Source organism: Rhinoraja longicauda, chromosome 10 (genome assembly GCF_053455715.1).
Source record: "Rhinoraja longicauda isolate Sanriku21f chromosome 10, sRhiLon1.1, whole genome shotgun sequence".
In the NCBI taxonomy this organism is placed as follows: Eukaryota; Metazoa; Chordata; class Chondrichthyes; order Rajiformes; family Arhynchobatidae; genus Rhinoraja; species Rhinoraja longicauda.
In genome coordinates, this window is record NC_135962.1 from 10,496,147 (window position 1) to 10,517,762 (window position 21,616).

A 21,616-nucleotide genomic window follows, 5' to 3' on the forward strand; every position below is an offset into this window, starting at 1 on the left:
TCTAGCAGAATGTGTCTTTTTTTGTAAACCAGCATCTGTAATTCCTTCTGTGTAGGAAGGAACTGCAGATGCTGGTTTCAACGGAAGATAGATACAAAATGATGGAGTAACTCAGAGGGACAGGCAGCATCTCTGGAGAGAAGGAATGGCTGAAGTTTCAACGCAAAGAAGGGTCTCGACCCGAAATATCACCCATTCCTTGTCTCCAGATAATGCTGCCTGTTCCGCTGAGTTAGTCCAGCATTTTGTGTATCTGTTGGATTTTTAAACTTAAGTTGTTGAATTATTTTGAAATGTGTGTTCAGAATTCGCATGAACAGATGAACTTTATCGATGAAGATTCTGTCTATAGGAATTATGAATCAGTGCTTATAAAGACAAATTCTTCTTAATCTGGAATTGTTGCAAAAATTGCAACTTTTAGAATATATTTATTTGTAAGAAATGTATTCCACTGATCTATATTTAATTTCAAAAAGTATGATTTAAATCAAGATTGTCTTGCACTTTTTCGGGGATCATGTCACCTTGATATAAACCAGAAATGTTTGTTTTATTTACAATTTTATATCTTTGACATTGGGTTTTGCAGCTTTAGTCCATAATCAGCCATTTGCAGAAGCATCTTCATATCATATATATACAGCCGGAAACAGGCCTTTTCGGCCCTCCAAGTCCGTGCCGCGCAACGATCCCCGTACATAGAATTTTGTGGTTCAATGAACGTCAGAGTTGGCACTTTTACCAAGCTTGGTTTGAGAAGGATAGCACTTTCACCTTTTTCGAGTCAGATTTATAATGCTGTTTTTATAATTACCACAGGATATTTAAATCTGAATAAAATCCCCAAAGTTGAAGCCGCATTCAGTAACAAAACTGGTTTCTAACTCTTACGGATGTATTAATGAGGGTTTACTAAAGTTTCGAGAGCTACAACAGGTCAAAGAATGCATGCAGATCTGAGTTAAAAGTGGCTTCCTGATCCCCTGTTATCGTGGTCGGCAACGTTGATTGATCCTCATCTGTTGTTAAAGGTCAGAGAGAATACCTGAGTGACCTCCGTACTCCTCCTGTCGATTGACGTGGAGCGTCCTCAGGCTGAGGTCAGTGCATTCCCATCTGTGCAGCTTGGAGGGCGTCAGTCAGTAAACCTGTTGGAATGTGGGAATCGGGATCCAAAGATGTCCGTGGGAATTGTGCTGCCATTGTGGTTTGGAACAGGATGGAGGTTGTGGAGTGCTTGTTATATCATCCCACAGGCGAGGAGAGGGAGGGGTCCAACTAAGGAAGGTGCCGGGTTCGAGGAGCAGGAGTGATCCACTGAATTACCCTGCACACTGGCCCCTTGACGTGAGTATGGAGAGCTCTCACTGGGAGCACTGGCAGAGTGAGATGAGGCAGAAGCTTTCTCATCACGCAGGTGTGGATGTGTGCTGGGCTATCACTTCAGTCAATGTCTTCACTTTATTCATTGTCACCGTATTTCATTCTGTTCAAAGCAAATTTTCATTGTCCTGGTACTTGGTGCTGACTGAAATGGAGGTAAACTAATTTTAAATGTTTTTAATCCTACTAAAAAAAAGAGATCTGGTTTTCCTATGGCGGAAAAGACAAAAAAAATGCACACATATTCTGTCTGCACATTCTGGCACATTTTGGACCTTACAAATAGAACATTCATGAAGTATTCATTGGGTCAGGCAACATCAGTGAGGCATCAGTCTCAGACCTATGTATAGACAGTTGGGACATTAGGAGGGAGGGTGTTTCCATCAATATCAGGGAGCCCCAGTGAGTGTTAGTGACCACAAAGGCCAACTTCTACCTCTGCCTTTTTAGAGATTCCGACAGCCTTCATTGATGTGTTTCTGTACATACCAACAGAAGCACAATGCGCTTTGTGAAGAACATGCACATGATTGTTGGCCAACATGAGATATCCAGATGTGTCCCACTGAAAGTTGAACAGTCCCATCCCTCAGTATCTCAGAACATCCCAAACACCTTCAAATAGTTTAAGATATGATCACTGTGGTTGGGCAACTTACTCCAGCACAGCAAGGGTGGCACAGTGGCGCAGCTGATAGAGCTGCATCACCCTACACTCACAGTGCAAGAAATCCAGGTTCATATCTGACCTTAGGTGCTCTCTACGAGGAGTTTGCATGTTCTCACTCGGACCTCTTGGGTTTCCTCCAGTTTTCTCCCACATCCCAAAAAACATGCCCCTAGTGGATGCGGAAGTCCCTCAGTCCTGCAGGAGGACTCAGCCTGGGTTTTGAGCAAGATTCGAACCCTGCATCGTGCCAGTGAGGACCGCTCGGTCACTGCTGAATCTCCGCAGATGCATCCCGACCAGCTAAATCTTCATTTCCACTCTGGAAAACCCAGCTTCTTCCAATGAAAGAGATGTTTAAATAAGCAGGAAAAACTCTAGAGTGAACCGTCTGCCCCAGGATAAAGTCGTCTGCTGCATTTTCCAGCAGACAAAAAAACACCTTTTCAGAGGTTCTGAGCTTGGCTAGGATAATTTAAGGTGTGTTAGAGTCATAGAGGTGCACAGCATGAGACAGACCATTCTGCCCAACTTGTCCATGCCAACCAAGATGGCGTTCCAAACTGGTCCCATTTGCCTGCTAAGCCCTTTCTATCCACCTATCTGTCTGTTCTTGTGACAGTATTTTGTTTCCGGGCAGAGACTGCACAGGTTTGTGTTGAGTGAGTATTAATGTACATGCTGAAGGTATTTATTCACAAAATGCTGGAGTAACTCAGCAGGTCAGGCAGCATCTCGGGAGAGAAGGAATGGGTGACATTTCGGGTCGAGACCCTTCTTGAAACGTCACCCATTCTTTCTCTCCCGAGATGCTGCCTGACCTGCTGAGTTACTCCAGCATTTTGTGAATAAATACCTTCGATTTGGACCAGCATCTGCAGTTATTTTCTTAATGTACATGCTGTGTCAGGGGAAGGGCCAGACCTGATCTGGGTGTTAAGGGCAGCAGTGAACTGCCTCCCGGACCCCCTCCCGTCTAAACATCGGACTGAAATGCAGTCTGCGGATGGCTCGGCACCAATGTCTCCGTTCCCCTTGCATAGTAGGTGTAAACCATTCAACCCAATGAGTCTGTGTCAGCTTGAGCAATCCTGTCAACCGGTGAAAAAGGTGGGTGCAAATTCATCACATTTGGACCGATAGATGGATAGGAAAGGTTTATATGAATATGAGGCAAATGCTAGATGGACTAGCTCAGGTCAGCACTGTGGTCGGTTGGACTTTGTTGGGCAAAGGATCTGTTTTGCTGTATAATTCTGTGACTCTATCAATGAGTCCCATTTCCTCAATTTTCTTCCTGTTACCTATTTCTTCTCCCACTAGCCCACGTTAGGCCACTCCAACTGATATAGGAGACTTACAGTGCCTTTACCAGCAATTTTTGCAAAATTAACTAAAATAAATATCCAAAAATCCCTGCATTCTGTAGCGTCTCAACCCAAAACATCACCTACCCATGTTCTCCAGAGATGCAGCCTGACCCACTGAGTTACTCCAGCACTCTGACATCTTTAATAAACCAGCATCTGTAGTTCCTGTATCTCCAAAAATCACTCTCGGTTCTTTACCCATTTTTTCCCCTACAGGCTCAAGTTCAATAAAGTTGATGTTGATTTTCTGAACATTGAACTTTCAGATAATGGAATCCAAATTATAAACATTGGTGTTTTTTCAGATAAAGTCTCTTCAAAATCTCCTTTCGTGCTCTTTCCCCAAGTGTGGGCTGTTTACTTAATTGATATTGTGGCTTGGACATTGCATATAATGCACATCCAGGGCATGTGCTTCACAGTGGTTCAAAATGCTGCAACCTTACGTGATATGTGTGTATATTTGTATTTTAATATTAGTAACTGTTGCAGGTAAACAAGGTTCCTCCATAGTTATGCACTTGTAAAGCTATATCATATAATTGGCACCTTACTTATGTTTACTGTCTCTTTTGAGGGTTGCCCAGCAGTGTCAGTCATTGTTTACATTTAAAAGTGGGAATGTTTCCTGGGATACTCTGTTAATATTTTCAACTGTATGATTGCCTTACATTTAAATATAAACAATGGCTAACAGTGACTCGCCACTGAGCTATCCTCAAAAGAGGGACTAAACATAAGGTACCAATTGTATTATATAGTTTTATATGTGCATAACTATAGAGGAACTTTGTCTACCTGTTACTCATATTAAAATACAAATACATGCACACATACAATATTCTGTCACAGCTTGAGTTAGGCATCACAACCATGCAAATTGCTTAATCTTTAAGTAATGAGTTTATGTGTTTGTAGTAAATACCTCGGCAGCATATTGAGCCATAAAACCTTGGCTACTGTGTGTATATACGATGAGTCAATGTTATTACTTTGTACAGCGCGTTTCGTCTTTCCAGTCAATTCAGGGACTTACTTGAATTCCATGGCATTGTCAACATTATCAGTAATGTGTGAACTGAATGGTATGGTTCGTTGCAACTCACCTGTTCAGGCAGCATCTCTGGAGAAAAGGAATAGGTGAATTTTAGGGTCGAGACCCTTCTTTAGGTCTAATTCCTTTTCACCTATTCCTTTTCTCCAGAGATGCTGCCTTATACGCCGAGTTATTCCAGCCTATTGTGTCTGTCTTCGGTTTAAACCAGCATCTGCAGTTCCTCCCTCGATGGTATGGTTGGTTGGCTGGAACAGTATTAAATCTCTTGCCCTAAAAAAAAAGAACTTTTTGTACACATTTTTATTGAGCTATTTATTAAAGAACCATTTCCTAATAAATAAGGAAAATGCAAAAGATAAATTATTTGCTGTGTTATTTGCTGTGTTTCTGTTGCAGTTTCTTCAAGTGCTGGCACTTTCATCTGAAAATTGAAACCTGCCACTGACAAGGTGGCATACAGGACCATGAAATGGGGTGTGTGCTTGATTCACAAGTCAGGTTGAATTGGGGTTTATTGTTGGATGTGCAGGTAAGGTGAGGTACAGCTACAATGAAAATCTTGCTTGCAGCAACATCACAGACACAGACAGCACACAAAACATAAATTGTACGTAACGTATAGATGGCTAATACCTAAGGAGCATATCCCAGTGGAGGAGAGTGTTAGTAGAGGGAAACTGATTGGATCTCTGTTCAAGGAAGAACCAGTGGGTTCTGAATCCTTCCTGGAGGAAGATGCATGTTTAAAGGGACTGGGACCCCATGGTAAAGATGAGGCAATAGGGGCCGGGAAACTTATAGTGGGTGAATAGACCGGACAAGGGGGAAATAGGATGGAATCAAGGTGATGAAACGCTTCCACTAGTGGAAACAGGTTGAGATTTATCTGCTGAAAGGGTCTCAATCCAGCAGGCAGGGAGTGTCATAGAGTCATAGAGTGATACAGTGTGGAAACAGGCCTTTCGGTCCAACTCGCCCACACCAGCCAACAATATCCCAGCTACATTAGTCCTACTTGCCTGCGCTTGGTCCATATCCCTCCAAACCTGTCCTGTCCATGTACCTGTCTAACTGTCTCTTAAACAATGGGATCGTCCCAGCCTCAAGTACCTCCACTGGCAGCTTGTTCCATACACCCACCACCCTTTATGTGAAAAAGTTACCCCTTGGATTCCTATTAAATCTTTTCCCTTTCACCTTGAACCTATGTCCTCTGGTCCTTGATTCCCCTACTCTGGGCAAGAGACTCTGTGCTCTCTACCTGATCTATTCCTCTCATGATTTTGTATACCTCTATAAGATCACCCCTCATCTGCGCTCCATGGAATAGCGATCCAGCCTACTCAACCTCTCCTTATAGCTCACACCCTCTAGTCCTGGCGTTTAAACTGAAGTGTGTGAAGTCTCTTCTCTCAGACAGGGTGAATCTCCAGAATTTTCTGCCCTGGAGAGTTGAAGAGGCCGAATGATTAGAAGTACTGTATTTAAAAAGAAGATAGATACATTTTTTAAAAACTGGGGTATTGATGCCTCCGTGGGACTGACATAGAGGAGGCATGAAGCTTGGGGAGATTAGCTGTGATCATTTTTTAATTTCAAAATATACTTTATTTGAGAAATAAATATAAACAAAACACGTTCCTGATGAAACTCCATCTGACATTCTTGGAGGCTATACATACATTCAATACATACATTCAATACACCAATTACACAAAATCACCCCCTCCCCCCCATCATTGCCACTCATGGAGCCTGGAGTCCTTCCGCTGCTGGACATGGGGGGCAGGGTGTGGTGGAGGCATTCCTCAAAATCATATTGAATGGTGGGGCAGGCTTGAGGGGCCAGGTGTCCTAATCCTGCTTCTATTTTATTGTGTTCTTACATTCCTTCCGTCTACAGGTAGGACAGACTGATCAGCTCCAAACATTTCACACCCTCTCCCCACTGGCACCAACACCACCTTGTCATTCAGATTCCTCTTTACCTGCCCTTTCACAGACATCCACCTCCATTTCTCCGTAACTGATTTCTAACTTTTCTCTATTCTGATGAAAATCTCCTCGCAGATACTATCAGACCCTTTGAGCGTTGTTGGTGTTTTCTGATAATATTTTAGATTCCCTTCAATTGTAGTTTTTCATCCAAAAAATAAGAACGAAATGTTGCCAATTAAGTCGAGCATCTAGAGCAGTCGTTATCTGAATGATAGATGCTGCCAGAAATGTCAACAAGCCACAGTAAACTTCTGGTAACCCATTCTCCCATTGTTTAGAAATATCAATGGTTCGGCTTCTAGTCACCCGGGACACATTCCCCACACCCTCGTAAACTCACTGTTCCCCTCTCTCCCTGTAAACTCCCTGGGCCTCTGTTCCCCATGCTCTCTATAACCTGCAGTTAACTGGGCCTTTAAAAAAAAAAAGAAATGATCATGGACGAATGAAAACAGTTAATTTAATCATAACCTCAGTTTTAACATTCTTTGTGTGGGTTGAAAATTATTTTCAAGTTCCCACTAGATGGCAGAATGTAGCCGTTACCAAAGATTTCTCAGTTTCTGAATTAGAAAAGTTCCAATTTGGACAATGTGTAGTTTTATTATCAACACAGAAAATGCTGGGTCTACAGTTGCTCATCTGTGGGAGAGATAGGTTAATGTTTCAGGCCACGCAGTTCACTGAGTTCTGAAATATTGACTGTTCCCGCCACAGCTGCCGGATGGCTGGTGTTGTTAATCCGCACTTCATTGAATCATGGTTCTGCGTTCAACCGTGACCAAACTCACTGCTTTCTCTGCTTCTCATGTTCTCCAACATCCCAGTTTTTAACGCTGCCATATCAGAAAGTTTTCAACCAGACATTTTGTCCACTTTCAATTTATGCGTCTTTTCTAAGTGACGGAAATGGCATAAAAAGATGTGTAATATATTTAGTAGCTAATAGTAGCAGTGTTGCTTGCTTAAAATCCTGGAACTCCACCCCAACACCATTGTGCGTAAACCACACCTCAGGGGTTAAGAAGGCAACTCACCGCCACCTTCTCCAGGGCAACTAGAGATGGGCCAAGAGATGTTGACTCAGCCTGTGAAGCCTATGTCCCATAAATGAATAACAAATTTACTATCATTTATTTCAGATTTTTAAAACCATACACTTAATACAAGTAAATCAATCACAGTGGAGGCACAGTGACGCAGCGGTAGATTTGCTGCTTTACATCACCAGAGACCCAGGTTCTATCCTAACTGCGGATGCTGTCTGTATGCAGTTGTTATGTTCTCTCTGTGACCGCACAGGTTTTCCAGTTTCCTCCCATATTCCAAAGATGTACAGGTTTGTCGGTTAATTGGCTTCAGTAAAATGATAAATTGTCCTTAGTGTGTGGGATAGTGTTAGTGTATGGGGTGATCACTGGTCGGTGCGGACTCGGTGGGCCGAAGGGCCTTTTGCTGCGCTGTATCTCAAGTCTAAAAGTCACAGCATAGATCAAATTTTTTTTCTGATGAGACAATGCAAATTAAAGCCTTCCATTTCTATTACGCCTTTTGCAACCAAACCCTTTATGCAGTATTGAAAGTGTTCCAAGTGCATCATTGGTGTAACGCAGGGAATGCAAATTGTGCACGCACAGCCCATAGATTGGCTGCTCAGCTGCCTCTCTGAGGTTGTTGAGGAATAGATAACCAACAGGGCACCACTTTGAAATGCAACAATGAATCTTTTGATTTTACCTCTGACATTAGAAGGGCCTGTATTTCATAATTCACCGAAAGAAGGCACCTACAGCAGAGCAGCATTTTCGTTCATTTGCCACCTTCACCAATCCTTAGACTTGGATGGGGTGAGACAAAAGGATTGAAGTGTTGCGAATTGTGAAGCTTGAGGGAGGAATGTATGTGGAAGGGCAGTGAGAGGGGATAAATTGGTGTGAATCCAGGTGGGGCACAGGGGAAAGAGAGGGGAGAGGGTGAAAAAGAAGTGGGGGGTTGTGGGGGAAGAAGGAAGGAGGGTTGTAGTTAGCTAACATTGGAGAATTCAATGTTCTTATCATTGGGTTGTAAGCTACCCAAGCAGAGTATGAGATGCTGTTCCTCCAGTTTGCGTGTGGTCTCACCCTGGCAATGGAGGAGGCCCAGGAGAGTAAGATCAGTGTGGGAATTGGAAGAAGAATTAAAATGGTTCGCAAACGAGGGCTGCACTAGGCCATGGCGTACCGAGTGCAAGTTTTCGGCGAAATGATCTCCGCTTGGTCTCGCCGACGTACAGGAAGCGACATCGGGAACATCAAATGCAGTAGATGAGGTTAGAGGAGGTGCATATGAACATCTGTCTCATCTGGAAGGACTGCTGGGGTCCCTAGATGGAAGTGAGGGAGGATTTATAGGGGCAGGTGTTATTTGGGTGGGAAGGGATTAGAGAACCAAGGAGCTGTGGCAGGAGCGGTCTTTGCAAGGCAGGAAGGGGTTGAGGTGGGAAGACTTAACTGTGGAGGGATCACGTTGAAGGTGACGGAAATGTCAGAGTGTGATGTATTGGATGCGGAGGCTGGTGGGGGTTAAAGATGAGAACCTGGGGAGCCCAATCCTTATTCCGTCTGGGAGGAGGGGGTATAGGAGCAGAACTACAGGTCGCAGGGGAGACGTGGGTGAGGTATCCATCTATGACAGCCGGGAGAAATCACGTTTACTAAAGAACAAGGACATCCCGAATATCCTTGAATGGAAAATCTCATCTTGGATGCGGCGGAGACGGAGAAATTAAGAGAAGGGGAATGCATCTTTGTCAGAGGCAGGGCAGGAGGATGTGTGCTCTGAATAACTGGGCATCAGTAGGTTTGTAGCAGACATCAAACGATAGTCGTTCCCTGTGATAGAGACAGAGATCAAGAAAAAGTAGAGAGGTGTCAGAAATTGTCCAAGTGAATTTAAGGGCAGGTTGGAAGTTAGTGGTAAAGTTAATGAAACCAATGAGGCAGCACCGATACAGTCGTCGATGTAATAAAGAAAGAGTTGGGGGGATGGTGTCAATGTACATTTGGAACAAGGACTATTTGATGAAAATGATTTTTTTTAAACGCAGGCCTATGAGTGCCCATGGCTGCAGCTTTTATTTGGAGAAAGTGAGAGGAGTCAAAGTAGAAGCTCTGAGTGCAATATGCACCCGGTGGAGGGAAATTGACTGGGTCTCTGTTCAAGGAAGAACCGGAGGGCATTGAGACATTGGAGGGGAATGGAGGTGTAAAGGGACAGGACTTCTATGGCAAAGATGAGGCAATAGGGGCTTAGAAATTTAAAGCTATTGAAGAGTTCAAAGGCATGTGTGGTGTCTTGGATGTAGGTTGGAAGGGACTGGACAAGGGGGTCTATGATGCAATCAAGGTATTTTGAGATGAGCTCTGTGGGACAGGAGCAGTTTGTGAATTTTGGGAAGGAGATAATAGTGGGCTGTGCAGGGCTGGGGAATGATACGGTTGGAGATTCTGGAGGGGAGATGGCCAGAGGTGATGAAGTGCGTTATGGTCTGGGAGATGATAGCCTATTTACCTGTGAGGTCATGGTCAAGGGGTAGGAGGTGCCTGGCCTCAGCACAGTAGGGGTCAGCCTGCCAGGCTACAACAGCACCTCCCTGTTGGTGGGTTGAAGAAGGGCCTCGACCCGAAACGTCACCCATACCCTTCTCTCCAGAGATGCTGCCTGTCCCGCTGACTTACTCCAGCATTTTGTGACAATCTTTAATAACAATGTTGGGATAATTGCTGAGTGAGCAGAACGCAGTGTGTTCTGGGGGGGGGGGGGGGGGGAGGTGAGATTGGAGTGGGTGGTGGGGGTGGAGGTCAAGAAGGGGCAGTTATTAAGAATAAGATCCTAAGAAAGTGTAGAGGCCGGCAGGGGGAGACCATGAGGAGGAGGAGGAATGTTGCAGATGGGAGAAAGGGGTCGTCACTGGGCAGCAAGGACTCCTTGTCAGAGGAAGGTTTCTTGAGTCTGGAGAAGAGTCTCGACCCATCCCTTCTCTGCAGAGATGCTGCCTGTCCCGCTGAGTTACTCCAGCACCCTGTCCTTCCCTGGTGTGAGCCAGCATGTGCAGATGTCAGGCGTTGGACTGTCGATGATTGACAGCCCAGCCATCGGCCCCGCCCCCGCCCCCCTCGGCCAATCACAGCCCCCCTCGTCGTTCGGTCCCGCCCCTCGCCGTGACGGACAGCTGGCTCCGCGATGCGGACCGAGTAGAGGGGAGGTGGGGAGCGGCCGGCGGCGGTGGGCGGGCGATGCGGACCGAGTAGAGTAGAGGGGAGGTGGGCTGAGGGATGGCGTCCGCCGCCTGACACGGAAAATGACAGCAACACCTGTGGAGTAAACGAAGTCTTCATCCATGGCGAATGTGAAAGTGGCTGTGAGGGTCCGTCCACTGAGCAAGAGGTGAGTGAGAGGGGTGGAGGAGGGAGCTGAGGGAGGAGGGTGGAGGGAGGACAGAGCCTGGAGGGGACTGAGGTTGGGAAGGGGAGAAGGAAGGGAGAAAAGGAAAAGAGGGGGAGGGAGGAATGTCAGGGGGGTGGAGGGGGAGGGGAGGGGAGGGGAGGGGAGGGGGGTAAGATAGGTTGGGGGAAAGGAGGGATGGAAGAGAAGGGTGATGGAGGAGAGATGAGGGAGAGGGGGGGGAAATGGGAGAGGCGAATGGATGAGGGAGAGGGGAATGGATGAGGGAGAGGGGAATGGATGAGGGAGAGGGGGGAATGGATGAGGGAGGGGAATGGATGAGGGAGAGGGGGGAATGGATGAGGGAGGGGAATGGATGAGGGGGGGAATGGGAGAGGGAGAGGGGAATGGATGAGGGGGGGAATGGGAGAGGGAGAGGGGAATGGATGAGGGAGAGGGGAATGGATGAGGGGGGGGAATGGGAGAGGGAGAGGGGAATGGATGAGGGAGAGGGGGAATGGATGAGGGAGAGGGGAATGGATGAGGGAGGGGGATGGATGAGGGAGGGGGATGGATGAGGGAGGGGGATGGATGAGGGGGGGGGAATGGATGAGGGGGGAATGGATGAGGGAGAGGGGAATGGATGAGGGAGAGGGGAATGGATGAGGGAGGGGAATGGATGAGGGAGGGGGATGGATGAGGGAGAGGGGAATGGATGAGGGAGAGGGAATGGATGAGGGAGAGGGGGGAATGGATGAGGGAGAGGGGAATGGATGAGGGGGGGGGATGGATGAGGGAGAGGGGAATGGATGAGGGAGAGGGGGGAATGGATGAGGGAGGGGGGATGGATGAGGGAGAGGGGGGAATGGATGAGGGGGGGGAAATGGATGAGGGGGGGGGAAATGGATGAGGGGGGGAATGGATGAGGGAGAGGGGGATGGATGAGGGGGGGAATGGATGAGGGAGAGGGGAATGGATGAGGGGGGGGGAAATGGATGAGGGAGAGGGGGGAATGGATGAGGGAGAGGGGAATGGGAGAGGGGAATGGATGAGGGAGAGGGGGGAATGGATGAGGGGGGGGGAATGGATGAGGGAGAGGGGAATGGATGAGGGAGAGGGGAATGGATGAGGGGGGGGGGAATGGATGAGGGAGAGGGGAATGGATGAGGGAGAGGGGAATGGATGAGGGAGAGGGGAATGGATGAGGGAGAGGGGAATGGATGAGGGGGGGGGAATGGATGAGGGAGAGGGGAATGGATGAGGGAGAGGGGAATGGATGAGGGAGAGGGGGGAATTGATGAGGGAGAGGGGAATGGATGAGGGAGAGGGGAATGGATGAGGGGGGGGGAATGGGAGAGGCGAATGGATGAGGGAGAGGGGGGATGGATGAGGGAGAGGGGAATGGATGAGGGAGAGGGGAAGATGAATGGGGAAGCAGTGAAGAGTGGAGTGGTGAGCGAAGGGAGTGGTAAGATATGGGGAGGGTGAGAAGGGAGGGGTAATTGAGTGGAGGAGCGATGGGTTTAGGAGAAGGTGGGGAGTCGGTGAGGGAGAGGAGTGTGAGGGAAGGAAGGGGCAGAAGGGAGGGAAGGTGGTGAAAGGCAGGGGTAGCTGAGGGAGGCATAGAGGGGAGTGAGTAGGGGAGAGGGAAAGGGGAGGAATGAGGGCTGTGGAGGAGGGGAAAGGAGGGTAGGGGAGGGGAAGCAATGATAGGGTAGAGGTGTTGGAAGGGGGAGGAGTGAGATGGGTGGAAAGGAGGGGGTATTGGGAGGGGATGAGGAGGAGAGAGTAGGGATGAGGAGGAGAGGGGTGAGGTGGAGGGGGTAGGTGAGAGAATGATGAAAATGCAGGAGAGAAGGGAAGAGGGTTCAAGTAGGGTGGATAAGGAGCAGAATAAAGGACTTTTGGGTGGAGAGATGATGAATTGGGAAAGAAGGCTAGAGGGGAGAAGTGAAGGTCGGGTGCGGGACAGGAGAGGGTCAGAGGGATGGGGAACAGTTGAAGGGATTTGGTGTGGGAGGAGAGGCAGGGTTCAGGTGGATGGGGGGTCAGAGGAGAGTGGGGGTTGGAGGATGCGAGGGGAGACGGTTGGAGGGATGGGGAAGGGGTATAGCGGGAGGGGAGAGGGTATCAGTGGGAGGGGAGATGGAGGGGAGGGTGGGGCAAGAGGGAAGTAGGGGATTGGAGGCACATGATGAGTGGGGATGGCAAGGGGGTTAAAGGGACAGGATGTGAGAGAGTGTTACTGCGGGACGGTATGGGAACAGGAGAGGAGAGGGGTGGCGGGACGTGATGAGGCAAGAGTGGGGGATGTAGGTTGTGAGGGAGTGTGAGAATGGGTGGTGGGACGGTGAGTTGGGGACAGGAGAATGCGGTAGGGGTCTTAAAGGGAGACGGGAAGAGGAAATGAGGGCAGTAGGGTGAAAAGGATGTGTTATTGATATGGGGCTGGTGGTGAATTTGTAGTGCAGTTAACAACCATCAGAATTAAATGAGGCCATAAGTGTGTTTGGTGATGGGGAATGAGTGGTATCTGTGATAGTGCTACTGGGGTAACAACTGTAGGAGTATGGCCATGGCCTGGGAAATGTTCCAAAAGGTTGCACACAGGGGATGGTGGTGACTGATTGCAGCAATTGACTTCTTTTCTGACTGGTATAGAATTCACCCCATGTCTTGCTTGCAATCAGCCTTGTCTTTCCGCATATCTCACTAATTTAATCATTTTGTTTTATCTGCTACACATCAAAACAAAACATCTTGGGACTTTAGTAATACCCGGATTTGTTCAGGTTCATCTTGGAAGCTACCCCTTCAGTGTGCAGCTCTGTTGCATGGTAATGCAATGGAAGTCAGAACATTGGAGACAGTTTGCAATTGCTGACATTTTGCTGAAAGTGTATATGCAAAGTTGTTAGTACATATCTGCTCTGTATTATTGCAGCAGTTAGCTCATGGGAGTTGGCCACTGTTATAATGGAGTGCATAAAACATAATTCCAAGTGTACGTAATTGGAGACAGCCATTTCATGTTAACTGCAGCATTTGTTGCTTTTCCAATGCTCGTTTATTACACATAAACAAATTATATCAATGTTGTGCTTTTAAATCATTCTACATCTGCACTGGTTATTATCTTGTAATGTGCTTAACAGAGCAGAGATGTAATTTAACAGTTTTCCACGTTAAAAAAAATAAGCAGGGCAATGTTTAGGGCTGATTTGAATCTTAAAACTATCTGTCCAATCCACAGAGAAAAAATGAATTACTTCTGGGGCTGATTTAAACCATAATTTGGCTGTTGGTTAAACATTGGCCAGTTTTTCACTTTGCATCGCATTGAATATCCCTGGAGGAAATATTTCTGATGTCAGCAAGCATTTTACACACTTATCCTCAGGCTTTGGTCAATCTCAGACAAGGAAATGATTGTTAAGAATTTTGTAATTATGGTTTAAATCTGCTTAAATGAAAACATTGTTAAATTATGTTCCTTTGTTGATAATATGGTATTGTTGCAATAATGCGAGTTTTGTTAAGATATGTTTCAACGTCATTCTGCAGCTTGCTGTATTTATGATATGTGTTCTGATTTCTATGGTGTAAAATTCTAGTCTGTCCCTATTCAGTTCAAGGATTGAACAGTACGTCTGTGGAAATTACAGTTGAGATTCACTGCAGATAGGTGGATATGTATTCTTACCCGAGAATCTGTATTTTAAAGGTGGCATTTTAAATGCTCTAATTGTGCAGAGTGCAGGATTCACATTTTTTAAATTAAACTGAATATAAAACAAATTATTCTGCATCTTTGGTGTTGTAGAGTCATTCATCATGGGAGCAAATCCATCAGCCAAACGTGTCCATACTGTGTCCCTCCATCCTACCATTCTAGGATGCTTTTTTATAGCTGAGTTGGGCTAATGCCTCGTTCGTTTTTCAGTGAACAGTGAGCATCATGAGAGCCACTTTGGGATGTTCTATGATATTGGTGCTATATGGATGCTGTATAATCATATCATATCATATATATACAGCCGGAAACAGGCCTTTTCGGCCCTCCAAGTCCGTGCCGCCCAGTGATCCCAGTACATTAACACTATCCTACACCCACTAGGGACAATTTTTACATTTACCCAGCCAATTAACCTACATACCTGTACGTCTTTGGAGTGTGGGAGGAAACCGAAGATCTCGGAGAAAACCTACGCAGGTCACGGGGAGAACGTACAAACTCCTTACAGTGCAGCACCCGTAGTCAGGATCGAACCTGAGTCTCCGGCGCTGCATTCGCTGTAAAGCAGCAACTCTACCGCTGCGCTACCGTGCAGGAGAATGATAAATGCAAGTTGTGTTAACATTTTTGCTTTGACCCAATTTTGTGAAAACATCTTGCCCACCACAATGTCCACCAGCAACCTACTCCCAACCTCCCACCTTTGTCTCAGTTTAGTTTTTTAGGTTTTTGTTTAGTTTAGAGATACAGCATGGAAACAGGCCCTTCGGCCCACCAGATCCGCACCGACCCGTACATTAACACTATCCTACACACACTAGGGACAATTTTTACATTTACCAAGCCAATTAACCTACGTCTTGGAGTGTGGGAGGAAGCCGAAAATCTCGGAGAAAACCCACGCAGGTTACGGTGAGAATGTACAAACTCCGGACAGGCAGCACCCGTGGTCGGGATCAAACCCGGGTCTCCAGCGCTGCAAGTCTACCACTGCGCCACTGTGACCGCTTTTGTAATGTTGTGTTTATGAGTTTGTGATTCTTGCCTGGGTACTGTTTAAGAATGCATTAAATCCCTCATTATATTGGTGAGTAGGCGCGACTAAATGTGAATGATCACATCACCTTTCGCTGTGCTTTAAGTGATTAGTTTCTTGTTGTACTCTTCTTGTGTTTGTTTTCTGTAATGTACCATCTGTTGGAGAATTACTGAAATCTAGTTGAGAATTTGTGTGTGTGTATACGGCAAGGAAATAAACTCATCAGTCACCCATTTACACTAACCCTACCCCACATCCCATCAACTCGCCCTGGATTCTACCACTTTCCATGAGGGGAAATTTACAGCAATTAATTAACCTACCAACGCATACGTATTTGGGCCAGGGAGAAATGGGAGCACCTGGGGGAAACCCACAAAGTCAAGAAGAACGTGCAAACTCCAAAAAGACAGCACCCAAGATCAAATTGAACCTAGGTCTCTGGCGCCATGAGGCAGTGGCCCCACTACCAGTGTCTGCTAATTCGAGGGGACGATAATTTTCTGAAGTGATTAAATTTATATCTTAATTAAAATGAAATTCACCTCTCACACTAATCTTCTGCAACTCTGAACCCTCAGATAGTTGTAAAAAACAGAGTCCATGCTCTCGTCGGCTTTGGACATGAATGTTTGAAAACCCTCCTTGTCAGCCTGGATCTCGAGTTCATGCAAAGCTTGTGCAGTCCATTTGCAGATCAGCCCAGTGCTCAGTAACCACATTTGCACTTGGCCCTCCAGTGTCTTCATTTCAAATGTGTTGTTTCCAAATAGTTTTTCTACTCGAGTCCTATATCTGTCTGAAAAATCAGTGTTCCTCGTATATATTCTTTACTGTTTGGCCACCCTTGACAGCTGTGCCTTCAGCTGTCCTGGACTAAGTTCAGTAAGTCCCATAAACCTCTCTGCTTCCCTAACCTTCCCTTATAGGATTTATGCAGTTTTTAGTCACCTGTCCAACAAGCTTTTCCTTTTGGCTTGATATCAATATTTCTAAAGTCCCTTGGGCATTTTACTATGTTAAATGTATGATTAGAATTCACAGTTGTTAATGTGGTAACATTAAAAAAGTGTCATAATTGCCTCGGTTGACTCTTTGTATTGAATTTTATGTGTGCCACAGGGAACCCCTTTGTCCTCTTAGCAATTTAACCAAAATTAGGTTTGCAGTGAGTCTTCTGTCTTTTAGCAAGTGAAGTAGTTTTTGGCTTGTTTCTCAGGTCATGCCTTGGGCAGGTGCAAAATGATTGTAAATGCAAAGCTGTATCAACATTGCTTGGTTTGCTGAGGATCCTGCCCTGTGTATAAACAAGCTGGTTTCCAGAGCACCCGGGATCTAGAGCTGTATTGGTATTGTTACAATTCTTTGGTAATGTCTGGAGTGTTTACCTTTAGCATGGGTCATAGAAAACAAATGATAAACTTTGATCTGTATAACTTTCAGTATGAATGCCTGCCAGTGTTTCTCTTCACTGACAGAATGTGGCTGGAGGTGCATGATGCCAAAGGCAGATTCATTGAATGTCTCTTACTGCCTTCCCACCTACAATTTCTTGAAGCAAACATCAGTATCTGCTGGGTGTGAGAGTTTATACAGTTCATTATTGTCTCTGGTGATTGAATTGGTAAAACACTGATTTCTGAGACAGAAGATGATGGGTGGGTTTCCATTCCGTGGGAGGACTTGTGCGTGTCTGACTGTGTATCTGTTGTAAATTTGCATGGTGGATCCTGGTCTTTAATTGTCTTGGATCTCCTTGCCTTTGACCATAGCCTTGCTTTGTCAAGACTGGGTGGTAGTGGGTGTGTGATTGTACCCCATATTAAAGGAAATTACTTGGCAACACTCGTTCCTTACAATGAACTGAGGAACATGGAAATTTGGGACCCTCGTGGGCAGCCCCAACTGCAACAGACCTAAACATTGCTTTTGTATCCTGGGGTCTTGGATGGTTTAGCCTGCCACATGATGGATAGGAGATGGCCAACTCCAGGAGCAAGCATTGCAGGGCAAGTGGAGTCCATTTTGGGAAGCAGATGGGAAGAGGAATGCAGCATTCGTGGGAGGGTCGGCTTTATGAGCGAGCTGGTTTTGACTTCAACGTAAGTGCAAGATACAAGGCATTAGTACAAAACACAATTAGAAAAAAAAGTCCATGGTAATGCAAGAGATAGTCTACAGTGTTCCATTGCCAAGGTAGGTTTAGGATTTTGCTGGTCAGTTCAAGAATCTGATGGTTGTAGGAAAGTAGCTGTTCTTTAACCTGGTAGTGGGAGACTTCAAGCTTCTCAGCCTCTTGCACAATGATGGCAACAAGAAGTGGGTATTGTCTGGATGGCAGGGATCCTTGGTGATGGATGCTGTCATCCTGAAGTAATGCCTCGTAGATGCTTCCATTGCTGGGTTGGGCTGTGACCACGATGGACCGGGCTGAGTCTAATACTCTTTGTATTATAAGTCTCATATTTCTGTGCCTTCGAATTGCCGTAGCAGACCATGGTGCAACTAGTTGGGGTGCTTTCTACAGTGCATCTGGAAGAGTTTGTTGGAGTATTCTGTGACATCCCGAACCTACTCCCTGGATGGTTGATGGCTTTGCTTGGTGCTGTGAAAGTGTTGAATTTCATCACTGGTGTCTACCTTCACTGAGAGCTGGTTGCTGCAGTAGAGAAAGTAGTCTGCATCTTCCACAGTATAGTCATGGGGTTGGCGTTGTACAGTGAGGGTTGATTAGCAGAGGATCTTTGTTTTTTGGCTATCAAATGTAAGCATGTATACTTAAGTGAATGAGTTGACTATAATTTGAGCTTGGCCTCCATTTATGTGCATTTACAAGTATCGTCTGAGTATAGCTGCTCGATGGCTGGATTTGGGGTGACTGATTAGCTGATATGAGTAACATTGTGGAAAGACTGAGTAAAGTGTCGTGGTGATATTGCAGCCTTGCTTGACACTGGGCTTTATTGACATTTGGCCAAGCGCATGATTTCCATGCTGCCATGTCGCTGACAATAGATGCAAGCACAATTTTTGACAGCAACCAAATTTGAGAATGATATTCTACCGTAGTACCTTTCAACTAATCGAGATGAATATGAAGTCACACATCGTGATTGCTGCTGCTCTCTAGATTGACGGATTGATGCACAGTGATGACTCCGTCCATTGTGTCTCACGATGGACATAACCCACATTGAGGTTCTGGGGCAGCTCTTCAGCATTGGGACCATGTTAGTTGAGGAGGGCCTCTGGGTTGACACTCCTTGTTGAGCCAGCAGGGAATCCCCCTTTGCAGGTACCGGACCTATTCTGAACACATTCTAACCTAAATGTACAGCCCTTCAAGAACCAAGTTTTGGACTTTGCAATTTTATTTAGCCATGGATGAACTTACAGCTATTACTTTGATTTTGTCAAAATTTGTTTGGAAAGAAAGTTCCTTTCTCGTGAGTCCATCCTAAGTTGTAGATTTTCTCCAAAGCATCTGATCCAGTAAAATGTATAGGATAGTTTTTGATTGATTTGAAGGTACTTCAAATCCCCACATTCCAAATTATTGTGTATCTTCCTTCAACTTTGTGTGGATCAAAGTTGGAATTAGTATATTTGACATTTTTCGTTCCTCTCTTTTTCAGTCTCTCTTTGTCCTTAAAATCTTGCTCCATATAACTTTTCTCTGAACTTGCTCTCAACAGGTTTGTTCTATTTTAGTTTATTTGTCCCTGGAGGTGTCTTTTTTTTCCTCCTCCAAATCATAAAAAAAGTTCAGAAGGGGCCCACTTGACCCACTGTGCCTGAACCCATTTTTTGTAAGAGCCTCTTCTCTCGTTCCACTCCCATTGCCCTACAATTTATTTGTTTCCAGAGAAAATCAGAAGTTCTGTTTTCCTCCCGCACTCCAAAGAGTTGCCATATTAATTGGACTCTTGCACACGTGCCTTCATCGGTCAGCACAGTGGTTGGGTCGTTATCTTATAGCTGTGAAAGACATCAGTAGGGGCCATTAGCCCTGGTATAGGAAGGATGTCATTAAACTGGAAATGATGGGTAAAAAGATTTATGAGATCTCGCGTGTTTGAATGTTAAGGATGGGCTGGATAGACTGAGTCTTTTTCCCCTGGAGCGAAGGAGTCTGAGGGAGTGTAGAGAATAATAAAACCAAGAGGGACATAGATAAGGTGAGTAGCTACTATCTTTTCCTTAGGGATGGGAGGTCAAAAACTAGAGGGCATTGTTTTAATGTGAGGGGCAAAGATTTAAACGGATCTAAGGGCTAACATTTTCCACACAGAGTGGCGCGTACATGGAACGAGCTGCCAGACGAAATGGCAAAGGCGGGTACAATTATGACACTTAAAAGACACTTGGACAGCGACATTAATAGGAAAGGTTTGGAAGGATAGAGGCCAGGCACAGACAGGTAGGCCTAGCTCGGTTGTGTAACAGTGGCGCAGTGATAGAGCTATTGCCTCAGCCCCAGAAACCTAGGTTCAGTCCTCTCCTGTCTATGTACAGCATGCACATTCTCCCTGTGACTTTATGGATTTCTTCCAGGTGTTCTGGTTTCCTCCCAATCCCAAAGACATGCAGGTTTGGAGGTTAATTGGTGTCTGCAAAATTGCCCCCAATTTGTAGGAAGTGGATGAGAAAGTAGGATAACCTAGAACTACTGTCAACATGTGATCGATGGTCGGCATAGACTTGGTGGGCCGATGGACCTATTTCCATCTTGTATTTCTAAACTAAACTTGATGAGTTGGGGTTGAAGGGCCTGTTTCCATGCTGTACAACTCTAACTCTATGATGTGCAGGTGAGGGGCAGAATCAGGAGAGAGTTGATCAGGGTATGGGGAGAATAAAAATAGCATTTGTGCAAGTAGTGCTTGATGGTCAGTACGCCGAATGGCTTGTTTCCGTGCTGTACATCTGACTCTAAAGTTTTCTTCCAGTTGCTGTCAGATCTACTTGCGACACTATTTGGGCTGTGAAATCCAGTTCACAGCAATTGTGGTTTACAGAAGGATGCTTGTTCTTTCTACCTTAATTCTTTTGCATGTTTTTGTATACCTGTGTCCTCTGCTGTCTCACCTGCCAGCCAAACCTGTTTCTCCCTATTTACTCTCATTTTCTGCCCTATCCAAAGACATGCATATATAAGTTTTAGGTTTTGGTCTTTTTATCGTTGTGGAGTTCTATTCTCTTTTGCTTCACATTTTATCCACTTGGTTACTAAGAAAGTGCCATTCCAGAGGACTTGCTTTGCTCTTTAATCTGGATTACACAAGTCAAATTTTGGTTTCAATTTTTTTCCTTTATGCCTCTGCACTTACTATCTGATCTAACAAAAGTCAGACAAAGATTGCACTATCCCATTTTTTGAATAGCTATGTCATTTTAATGACTGAATGATCAGATTTTTTTTCATTTCAATTTTGTATATATCCTATTGAATATATTTTAAAAAGGCAGGGACGATAACTACTCCTTGAAGGAAGTGAACACAGCCACTTCTGTTTAATAGCACAGCATCTGCACTTAAAATAGTGTTGTAACATGAAAATCACTTTTGAGGTGCTTCACTGAGGTGTAGTCGGGCAGAAGTAGATGTTGGCCAATGCAATAGACCTTGGGAGGGTGACTAAAATCGTGGCTTTAAGGAATACCTGGCAGGAACAGAGGTTTAGAGCACCGTTTCTATGGCTTTGGCTAAGTTTGAAGGTTTTGCTGCCAAATCCATAGCAAAGGGAATAGTGATGTAAGTGTGTTGGTGGTTTGAAGACCAGAATTACACAAAAGGAGAATTTTGGCCTCCCAAATAGAGCTGGTGATTACATTTGGAGGAAAGAAGCCATGAAAATATTCTGACACAACCATGAGAACTTCAGATTGGAGGTCTCAGGAGGCCAAGAGCAAATGCAGGTTTACATAGTCAAGGGTA

At 45.5% G+C, this 21,616-nt stretch overlaps 1 protein-coding gene across 1 annotated transcript in view; it reads left to right on the top strand.

Annotated features, from left to right (window-relative positions):
• Positions 1-10,781: 10,781 nt before the first annotated feature.
• The window catches only part of LOC144597726 (stAR-related lipid transfer protein 9-like), a 172,341-nt gene continuing 161,506 nt past the window's right edge, over positions 10,782-21,616 (top strand). The window contains exon 1 of the mRNA XM_078407258.1: positions 10,782-10,906. Coding sequence (XP_078263384.1) covers positions 10,860-10,906 — 47 coding nt within the window. The 5' untranslated portion in view covers positions 10,782-10,859. The remainder of the gene's footprint in view (positions 10,907-21,616) is intronic.